This window comes from Oryzias melastigma, linkage group LG11, assembly GCF_002922805.2.
Source record: "Oryzias melastigma strain HK-1 linkage group LG11, ASM292280v2, whole genome shotgun sequence".
In the NCBI taxonomy this organism is placed as follows: Eukaryota; Metazoa; Chordata; class Actinopteri; order Beloniformes; family Adrianichthyidae; genus Oryzias; species Oryzias melastigma.
In genome coordinates, this window is record NC_050522.1 from 11,327,612 (window position 1) to 11,339,268 (window position 11,657).

The 11,657-nt window shown below is 36.1% G+C and overlaps 1 protein-coding gene across 1 annotated transcript in view; it reads left to right on the forward strand.

Moving 5' to 3' along the window:
- The window catches only part of csmd3b (CUB and Sushi multiple domains 3b), a gene marked incomplete in the record, with an annotated part of 423,353 nt that overhangs the window by 356,123 nt on the left and 55,573 nt on the right, over positions 1–11,657 (forward strand). The window contains 5 exon segments of the mRNA XM_024295326.2: positions 1,829–1,945; positions 2,121–2,330; positions 4,253–4,441; positions 4,797–4,974; positions 9,755–9,900. Coding sequence (XP_024151094.1) covers positions 1,829–1,945; positions 2,121–2,330; positions 4,253–4,441; positions 4,797–4,974; positions 9,755–9,900 — 840 coding nt within the window.

Sequence of the window (11,657 nt, forward strand, 5' to 3'; positions counted from 1 at the left end):
AAAAAAAAAAAAAAAAAAATCCAAAATGGCAGCCCTTTTTTAAAAGATGGTGCCCATGCACTGAATTATTATAAAAATATTGGGTTTCCAAACCCCCAATCTCAATAATATGGGCTAATTTTAAAATGCCATATTTTTTGGAGTTCAAATGACGCTTTATTTTTTTTTTTTGCATAGTTTGGCCGGGCGCACGACTTATACTTGGGTGCAACTTATATTTGATTTAAAAAAATAGCAACAGCTGCTAGAAAGTACTGTAGATGTGTGTATCAGTATATGCTACTGATAGCAACTCAGTCTTGGTGGAATTGTTTCAAAACCACAGAAACGATGAAGAATTCAATAGGTTTAGTGATTGAAACTGATGTAAAAATTGAAGTTGACTTGTTAGCATGTTCTTTATGCTATGGTTATCTTGACAATTGTTCATATGTTGCACTAATATACTAGATATGTTTCATCACTCTAAATAAATATCAATGTGTTATGGTTAAGGATGCAACGATTCAAACTCGTCAATATGTTTATCGTTGCATAAAATGAAAAAATCGATTTGTCACAGCCTGCGGCTAAATGTAAAAATGCAGAGTAGATGACATTTCTTCATGCAGGCTATCTGTGAGTGTGCGCGCCCCTGTATATGTGTGTGTGTGTGTGTAGCGGACTGGCTGCGTGCTCTTCAACTGCGTTCCCATCCTTTGATATTCCTGCAGCTCCTTTGGAATCAAAAGTTTCACTAAAGTCAGTTCCTCCAGGATTTCGTGATGTAATCGCAACTTTTAGCGCAAATTCAAGCAACCCCGAGATTAATAGCACACTCTACAACTATACATTTTCATCGCAACTTTACTGCAACTTTGACCAATCTACCGTGGCAACAGTCATGGGTGATGACGTAGCTTCGCGACTGTTTCGCTTTTAACTTCTTCCCGGGAGCCGTGCTCTTTTTTATTACCTCTTTTTTTCCCTGCATGTTTAATTTTTTATTTGTATTGAATCTTTTCTGTTTGCAGTAAAACGGACAGTTTGATGTAAGGGGCATAAAGACAAAATACTTGGCCTTAAAATACCTTTATTTCATTGTGTTGAGAAAAAAAAAATCTAAATCATGACTTTAAAACAAATCATGGCTTGACTGAATCCTTACAGTTACAGTAGTAAAATATGATGAAATGTGCGTTCTTGTTTTCGTAATTAAATAAATTTCTCCCAAAAGTGTGATTTTTCTCTTTTTTGGCAACTGTGATCATACTTCAAAGTGATTTATTGTCTAGTAAAAATGCTATAAATAATATAAATAACTGCATTTTATGCTTTAAAAACCCATACTATTGAGATTTGGGGACATAGAAATCCAATATTTCTGTAACAATTGAGTGTAAGGCTGCCATCTTTAAAAAAACGGGCGCCATTTTGGATTTTTTTGAAAGAGGGCCTCCTAAGATACATCCATGGGAAATTTGGTGCTTGGATCACAACATGTGTCTGAAACAACCTAACAGCCTCCGTTATCTGGAGGGAAACATACTTCAAATGAGTGCTGCAGTAATTATGGAGACTGTCTGCTGCCTCCTCTCGATAAAAAGCTTTTTGATCAGTTTACTGTTCTGTGATGAGCTGATTACTTTGCTGCTGGACTGATGTAAAGCGTAGTTAAGCTGCCTCAGAACACACTCTAACAACCTGGAAGTACCAAGACCTGCATGCAGTATTAGTTTAATCAATGATGTAAACAATTAAAAGCGGTATATATACTTTTTTTGTTTAAAAAAATTTGTAATCTTTAATTTTTTTTGTGCGTGTATTCTATTTTTATTTCCTATTCCAGCTCAGTGTGGTGGGTCCATGACAGAAGTAAGTGGGGTGATTCTAAGTCCCGGTTACCCTGGAAACTATCCCAGTGGATTAGACTGCACATGGACTGTCAACTTACCTGTTGGCTTTGGTGAGAAATTGTCAAGATTTGATTTAAGCAGAAGGAAATAGAGGGTTTTGTTCCCGTTTGGGTTCAATTTCTAATATTATTATTTATTTTGTGTCGATTTGTGTTTCTTTTTTGTTGCATGTTTGATCTCAGTTGTCAGTCTCACACCCTTTTCTAAGTATTTTTTTTTCTTCAGGTATTCATCTCCAGTTTTTGAACTTCTCCACCGAAGCGATCCACGATTACTTAGAGATTCGAAGTGGAACAGTGGAGACGGGGAGTGTGATTGACCGCTTCAGTGGGCCGATCATTCCAAAGCCTCTGTTCAGCACCACCCACCAAACCAGCTTTTTTTTCCACAGCGACTACTCGCAAAACAAACCCGGGTTCCACATCGTGTATCAAGGTAAATGTTGACTCTGTAAGTTCTCCAATGTCATGTTTACAGTGATCATTTCCTGAGCTAAAGGAAAACAAAAGCAGACGAGTCCCCGCTGCTTCTTCCAAGAGCAGACGCTGCTGCCAATGTGGAAACATGAGTCAGTCATAGTGAGCATTTCACAGGAAACTTGAACACAGGTTCCTAATTTAGATCCATTTTTGATAAGTATTCACATTTTGACAGTTTTACTCCATGCTGCTAAGGCTAAGACAAATCTTTCAGGCAAACTAAATTTAATGGGTCTAATTCTAGTTTTATGAAAATTATTCTGGCCTCTGTGGTGTTTCCTCAAAGAAAATTTTGAAATCTTTTTGAACAGAAATCGCACATAGAAATTTCGAATCTAATAACAGATCAATTTTCCTTTTTTTTTTTTTAATTCCAACATTTTTACTTCCAGTGCTTCTTAACTTATATGATTACTAAGTCCAGTTTCAGTCTTCATTGTATAAATCCTACTTAGACCTTCCAGGACAAGTAAAGTAGTATTTCATGGGCATTTTTTTTTGCTTTACCTCTTTCTGTGCTATATCATGGTTCACCTTTCAGAACCATGCTGTAAATGAGGGAATAACAATTCTTAAGACAAAATTATTACTCGTGGCATATGCTCGATTCTGCTGTTTTCAGTAACAAACAACTCTTGCTTTGATCCAAATGCATAAAAAGTGGAAAGTGTAATTTAGTTTTTTTAAAATATAAAAATGAAACCCTTATTATTGAAGACTCAAAAGGCATTACTGTGTCCTGATACATGTTTTTCTGTTTGGGTAGTTTTAAAGTATTTATTGATGGTAGGGCACCAGTGTGGTGATAAATGTACTTACTGGTTCCTGTCTATTTCTAAAGTAGCGTATTTCCCGAACTATAAGGCGCACTCAAAAGTTTTTTTTTTCAAAAGAAGACTCAAAATTGTAAGAGCGATCAAAATCGTCAATGCAATTTAGAAAAGTACACAGCGCTCTGTCAAAATGTTAGTCGGATTTTTAAGTGTTGAAAACAAGGTTGATGACAGGGCTAATGTGTAGCAGTGTTGAACAGTTTTTGTATGTGTTATGAATAAAGTTGGAAGTTAGCATCCTCACAATAATGTTTATTTCAGCATTATTAGTCTGTTTTTTTACTTATTACAAACAAGGTTGGGAGTTAGCGTAGACATAGTAATGTTCATTTTAGCATCATTAATCTGTGTTTTTTACATTTTACCAAGAAAGTTGGGAGTTAGCATAGTCACAGTAATGTTGTTTTAGTGTTATTTGTCTGTTTCTTACCTTTTACCAAGGAGGTTGGGAGTTAGCATAATGACAGTAATGCTCATTTTAGCGTCATTAGCTTTTTTTTTTAGCGCTTTTTTTTTTTTTACGTTTTACCAAGAAAGTTGGGAGTTAGTTTAGTCACAGTAATGTCGTTTTAGTGTTACTAGTCTGTTTTTTACGTGTTACTTACAAGATTGGGAATTAGCTTAGTCACAGTAATGTTCATTTTAGCATTATTTGTCTGTTTCTTACCTGTTACCAAGAAGGTTGGGAGTTAGCATAATCACAGTAATGTTTTGTTTTTTTTTTTGGCGGTTTTTAAATAAAGTTGAGAGTCAGATATATTCTGAATTCCCTAAGTGGCTAACACTCCTAACATGTAGTGTGTTACAAACAAGTTTTTGAGTTACTGTAAACACTGTTTTTAAAGTCTGACTGATTGACTGACCTATTTTAGACTCTTTCCTGGCTAAATGTGCTTAATAGTTTGATGCGCCTTCTGAATGACATGAGTTTGAAAATACACTATCTATTATCTTATCTATAGTTTGGAAAATACGATACATCTTCACTCTCCGTTGTGATGATATAAGGACTTTTCTCTAATAACTTGTAACTTTTTCTCTACAGCGTATCAGCTCCAGAGCTGCCCAGACCCTCGGCCATTCCGAAACGGGATTGTGATCGGCACAGATTTTAGTGTGGGCATGACGGTGTCTTTCGAATGTCTCCCTGGATACTCTTTGATTGGGGAAGCTTCCTTAACATGTTTACATGGGATCAGCAGAAACTGGAACCACCCACTTCCACGATGCGAAGGTATCTGCCTGCAAACCCTTTTTTGGCTCGATTTGTCATGAAGAGAATTGTGTTGACCAAGTTCTACTATTTCTACTTTCTTTGGAAAAAAAAAAGTTTAGATGTCCTTTTATCTATTTATTTGTTTGTTGTAATTATTCTCCTTACTTTCTTTGTTTTAGTTTACACTTGACACTTAATGTAATGTGGAGTCTCACAACTCACAGTAATGGCAACATTAAACACCTGATGAGTAACCCACATCTGAGCCGCAGACATGTCATAAAACCTAATAGCTACTTATTAACAGTAATACAATTGTCTGACAATAACACTGGCGTGCTGGATATTCAATAAAGGTAATTCTGTTTCACAGCTCTGTGTGGTGGAAACATCACATCACTAAATGGAACCATTTACTCCCCCGGACATCCTGAGGAATATCCAAACTTCCAGGACTGTGTGTGGAGTGTAAGAGTTCCTCCAGGACACGGGATTTACATCAACTTCACTGTACTGAACACCGAGCCCATCTATGACTACATAACTGTCTGGTAGGTGCAGGTTAACTCTTGGTTTGGCTTCTTTTATTGTTGGGTCTCCTTTATGATTAGCTGCGGAGCAAATTCAAGGATATTTTTTCAGGTTTGCGACAAAAGTATAATTAGCTGCAAATGCTAGAGACACTATAAGACCCTCAGCTGATGCAAAATGATATAATTATAACTATGTTGCTTTTGCAATTCTTTTTTCTTTAAGAAAAAGTTTCACAAACTCAAAAACTTACTAAAATTCAACGGCTTGGTGGCCATTTTGTGGCAAGGTCTAAAATGGCGCCATTTTTACATTTTCCCACTATAGCAGAAAAAAAGCTTTTGTTCGAGCAGTCTTCACAAAATTTTATGTACCAGTCACCAGGTTAAGTCTACATCCACAAATGAGGGTTTTTGTTTTTTTTATTTTGACTTCGGGAAGAGGCCGCCATCTCGAATTAAAAAAAAAACCAAAAACACTTTTTTTACCTTTTACAAATTTAACTCCCCCCAGGGATTTTGATGTTCAACTTCTCAAGCATCATTTGAAGCCTACTCTGTAAAAGTGCTGGAAATGTAAGTTTTAGATTTTTAATGGTGTTAATATGGTGCGCTCACAAAAGTGATGTTACCCTGTTACTCGCACATTATTTACTGGAATACTGTGAACATTTAATACAAGAATCGTTGGTTCAAGCTAAAAAAAGGGATATAGCATTGGATATGAACATATTAGGAATGTGGGTGTGGCTAACAAAAAATCCCAGTTTCCAAGGAAATCAAAAAGTTTACTTTTGTCGATTTTTCAAAAAATTATATAGACCAGTTCGTCATCTCCAGGCAAGCAAAAAATACATTGGTTGCTATGGAGATAAAACCAACAGAAATTTGCCACTTTGAAAAATAAAATGTTTTTTTTCTATGAATTTGTTACATTCATCTCTGATCGGAGTGGCGGGGCAAGAGGGGAAGTGAGGGAGGGGCATGTAGCAGCCAATGAGGGCTGGTCAGGAGGGGGTTTTGATGGTGCCTTTGGTTACTTTTTCTTACTATTTTAGACTTTTAACTTTTAAACATTTTTTTCTTTTATCTGAGCCAATATTCAATTTGTAAAATATGCAGTAAGGACATTCATACATGAACACTCCTCCTCTCTAAAAGGACAGTATCATATTAAACGTTTTTTTCAGAACTGCTCACTAATTGGCTAAGTTCCTGCAAGGGTTACCATGACGACAGACATCTCTGCTTAAATAGTTTGACATAATTCCCTTTTCGTCATGGTTTACATATTTCTGTCCTGTCTGTTCCTCTCATTATCTCTTAAGCTCATTCGGCCCACGATGTAATTCAGCATGCAGTACATCTTTCTCCCTTTTCCTTTGTTACTCCTCTTGAGGGGTGCAGCCTATGGCAGCTGCAGACATTTTGTCGATGTAGGTGTTTAAATGGCTCTCAGATCCACACTGCCTGGATATCTGCAGGTACATGGTGGCAGCAGGACCGTAAATAGCCTGTTAGGCTTATTTCTGTTCTTGCCATGTTGCAGCCCCGGTTTCTGTTGCCCTTCTTTAAATGCCGCTTCTGATAAATGGACCACAGGGTGCAATGTCCCCTGGCAGAAACTAAGCAGACAAAACACAAAAGCAGCTCAGTGAGACATAGTACATGGTTTGCTGGTGACGCATTATCCTCCAAATGATGTATTTTTGAACACTTTTTTTGGTCATTCCTAATCTAGTCAACAGTCTTTTTTTTTTTTTTTATTTTCAGTTCTGGACATTCAAATTTTTCTTTAACAAGCATTTGGGTAAAAGACACATTTTTTCCCTTTCATTTAATGTTTAAAGCCACACAAAATATTTTTTTAATGTAATTTCAACTTTAAATGAAAAAAAGAACACAACCGGGTTAGGTTTGGTGCCCTAACTTGACTCCTGAAACTAAAACCATGAATTGTATACTTCAACTATGCCTACATGTCATCATTGTAACTCAAAGCTGTTATTTCCTGCCGTTCTTCCCACACTGAACGTTGCAATACTGTTGAGCCATGTGTTGCCCACCCCCACACGATTGTGTGAATTCTATGAATTTGGTTGCACAGCGTGTTTCTGACCCCGCTGCCTGTCGGAAAAGTGGGCAGACGGCGGAACTCACACAAAGCAGGCACGGCAGCCGCGCAGGAACACACTGAAAACTCCCGATGTCAGTCATATAGTCCTAATGTCGGCTCCCTGCAGAGAGCACAGTGTCAGTGGTAAAGGTGTGATTTTCACAGCGGTCTTCTCAGTCCAGAGCCAGCAGACCTGACAGTCACAAAGTCTGCTAATTGGTCTCATGCTGGGAGACTTACTACAGAATTTTATTCCAAAAGTTGACAGATACATTAGATGTTACGATTTATTGTGCAAACTCTCACCGCATATGTTGTTATAGTGCAGTAATTACTTGCACTGGCTGTTTTTTAGCAGGAAAAACTAAACTCTGTTCAATGAGATTCAGAAAAATGGAGATTACATAAAGCTTCAAAAGACTTATGTCACAAAATATCTAAAAACATTAATTTCATTCAACCTTCTTAATCATGCTTTTTAATCCCAAAAGAATTATTTCCTGTTGGTTGTTTAACCTTGTAGATCCACTATATTTGAAATGTAGATGATTTTCAAACCCTTTAATGAAATCCACAAAAAATGCTCTCTTCCTCTCTCTCTCTCTCTCTTCCTCTCTCTCTCTCTCTCTATCTATATATATTTTTTTTTTTTGATAAAAATGTTATTAGTTACAATATGTTGGGGGATTCAGTAAGTTTTTGCTTATCAATATATGAGTTTAAAATATGTAAACAAGTGTTTATAAAAAAAAAATGATCATATTCACCCAATGTCTCAAATTTGACGTACTGATTTTTAACAAGGTGTAACTGTACTATAAAAAAATATTTATCAACAAATGTTTATTTCTTTCAATAAGTCAAGTAGTTATTTCAAGAAATAAATACCAAAAGATAAGTTATTTCCACCAAAAAGTAGTGAAAATTAGCACAACCTTTTCCCGCCAAAAGTGTTTTTATGATTTCAAGGGGGCAGCCATTTTGAAATGATCAGAAAAAGCCCTTCTACTGTCCCTCGTGAAATGAAAATCACAGGCCAGAAAACATGGTCCAAATTATATACAATGTTTTATTAAAGACATTTTTGATTGTGCACATAAGATAGAGAGCTTGGAGCTGGGTGTTTTTATAATAATGGTTGTAGGTCACTAACAACAGGAGCTGCTTTTAAAGTGGAGTTTATTGGATTATTTACAGATAATGTCTACGCAGTCAAAATAACCGTCGTTTTCATAGTTGTAGCTCATAGACTGAGTTTTAGACTACGGACACATCGGTGTTCTAACAGGTTTTGTCAAATGGGAGTATAGCCCATGGTGTTCTCTCTGGACAAGCAGGGAAGAAGGTCTTCTTTGTCTTTTACTGTGTACTAGTGCTGGACGATATGACGATACATATTGTGTGGATGATAGAAAAGTGTCTATCGTGCAATTTTTCTTCTTCTATTTGTTTATTTTTTGTGCTTTCTTACTCAAGAAACTTGAAACTCTTGTACACTTTAAGTAAATATCTCTCATTTGTAACTATTCAGTTACATGTTACTTGAAAAATTAAAGTCTGAGGAAAGTAAATAGATATTTTTGTTATTTCTTTCAGAGAATAACTGAAAACGTACTTTATTGTGGTATATCATGATATATATTGTTATTGTGGTATAATATCATGATATACAATTCATCTCCCATATCGCCCAGCACTACTGTGTACTATGTCCACCATCTACAGGTGGAAGTTGCTTGGTCAGAAATGTCAAAGTGGTGCAAACCTTGCTCCACGCTTTTTCTTTCACAGCTCTATTCTGATATATGAAAGACTTGGTATCATATTATTCTGGTCAGGCACAAATCACAATTATTAATTTCTCTTATATGATCGATTTTTAAACAGTTGGTACTTATGTAAATTGAAAACCAAATCTACTAAATCTGAGCCCTTGATTTGTTCAAAGTTTGAGCTGTTTAACTTTCAACGTCCATTCAATGGCTGTAAGTTTTGTACAAAAGCCCAAAAGCGGTCGTACAAAACTTGTTTAGCTATATGTGAACGCATTTACATGGGTTACATTGACTTTTCTTTGGAAGTAGTTGCTGGATGTAGCTTTAAACCGAGTATTTCCGTTTCTGAAAGGCAGAGAGCAACCTTCAAACAAACTTTCTACCTGCCCTCCTTGGTAATTTTGCTTGTGTCATTTTTATGCCAACCCATGTGGTGCTCAGCTTTTAGCCAAGAGTTCTGTTGATTATTGCTTTGACCTGATAAAGTTTGATCAAGGAGCATCCAGCACCTAGAATTGAGCTACAGACTTTTTTATTTTTCTTCTATGAGTATATAACAAAGTCTATGTATTTTCTAGATTACAGTGGAAAAGGTGACATTTTTGTTTAGACTGATAAGATTGGCTCATATCAGAACAAAATGAGCACAAACACAGTCACAGTTTGGGTGTTTGTCGTAAATTGGTCTGTTTTGTCTCCAAATCTTTACGTAATATATTCAGCCTCTAAAATATTTACACTTTTTGATCAAAAAACAGCCATCAAACCGTCTCCGGCTACAGCAGTAACTCATCCAAGTTATAGCTAAGATGAAGTCTTTCATTTTTACTGTTGTGTTTTCCTATCTTGTTTGTAGCAGCAGTTTATTATGTATACTTGACTGTGCGTCTCTGGGTTTGTTTCTCCACAGGGATGGTCCAGATCAATCATCCCCTCAAATTGGCCAGTTTAGTGGGAACACAGCTTTGGAGTCTGTCTACTCAACCTCCAACATCATCCTCATTAAATTCCATTCTGACTTCTCTGGAGCTGGCTTTTTCGTCCTGAGTTATCATGGTAAGACATTGTTTTCAGTGTTCGGATCACCTCACTGTGCAGCTGTTATGGGATTTTTTTTTATTCTTTTCAGCTACAAATAATTTGCTTCTCCTCTTTTTTCTTTGAACTTTTCTTTTTAGTCCAAAAGCAGTGAAACTGATGGAACTAAATTTCAATCTGTTGGACAATTACTTTCCCTGCTTGGGATTAGTAGTTTAGTTTTATTCTTCAATTCTATTTTTTTCCCTACACCTGCCTCCTTTATTTGATGATGGTACATGAAAACTTTTCCTGTTCTGAAGTATTTGACAATTTATTATCTGCTCTGTTAAAAAAAATCTGTCATTTGGTTTTAACGTCAGGTACATATAGAATTTAGAATTCAAAACAATCAAACAAGCACAATAAAAGTCCTAAAGAAGACAAAAAAAGAAATATATAGCCTATCTAGATCTCAAACTTTGGATAATTAGTCATGAATTGATTTTAAAATAAAAAAATAGAAAATACATTTTCATAAACATCCATAAACATATTTTCTATTATTCATTAGGAGACACATTTCTACTTACACATACAGTACATGACACATTAAATCAAAAAATGTTAAATTTCTTAAGTGATAAGGAGTTGTTGAAAGAAAACCTACATAATCCCACCCTAATTATGCTTTACTTAACTATTTTTTTTATTATTATTTTTACATAATGATCATAATCCAGTTGTTCACTTCTAATTTCAGTTATGTATACTTGCAAATGCAAATGCAGAACATTTATGAAATCCATCCAAGTGTTAAAAATATCAAAGAACAAAGATAAAGTGCTTGTTGGTTACATTAAGACATATTGCTGTTCCAGAAATCAGCTTAGCTTTTAATTTTGTTGCCTAACTAAACCAAAAATAGAAAAAAATACTTTCACAGGGCATCAATATGAGCTGTCACTTTTTAAAATGAACCATTCCATTTTGCCAATGAGAGCCCTAATGAGTCTGTGCTTAACCCAGTGTACCAAAAATGAATAAAAATATCTGAACCCTGTTCTTTGGTCCTCTTGATTTCCCACATTTAAGTAAAAAAGTGGGTTTGGGTTCTTATGGGTTAAAATCAGATCTAATTTGACAGCAAGGCCTCAATTGATCTTAGTTTTCATTTCACACCACAAACTAATAGATGAGCGAGCACGCAAGTCCAACTTCTCCTCCTCCGTGAGGTTTCTGTTCAGTGCTCTTTACTTGGAATATGTCAGCTAGTTTCTAAGCAGAGGCTTCCCTCTTCTAAGATGGATGCTGTTAATGAATCTTGTTGGCAGCTTTTAACGGTCAGCTGTCACACTCACACAGGAACAGCAACATGTGATGGATTCAAGTTTGTTTTCAAGTCCTGCTTTATTGGACCATGAAGAGAAAATAATGACATGGAAGATGGATACAATGCAGCGGGGATTGCATGTAGGGGTTTAATAGTTAGCAAGTGTTGTTAAGTGTTCTTTAAAGACCCACTCCGACCATCTTTTGATCTATTTCCAAAGCATTTCCTGTGGTCTTTACTTCTGGTAATGTTAATTCAGCAACAATCAAGAACTTGTCCTTTTCTAGAACATAGGTATTGCAAAGTGGCAGTAGTTCACAAGAAATCTGCCTCTGAGTTGTTAGCAGGATCGTAGGTACGATGAAACCCCATCCCCCATTCCCCTCCCCCCAGCATAGCTTCTACATCAAAATGAGCTCTGTATTAAACTGCATGTTTTCGTTCCCCTCCCCTAGCGTAGTTT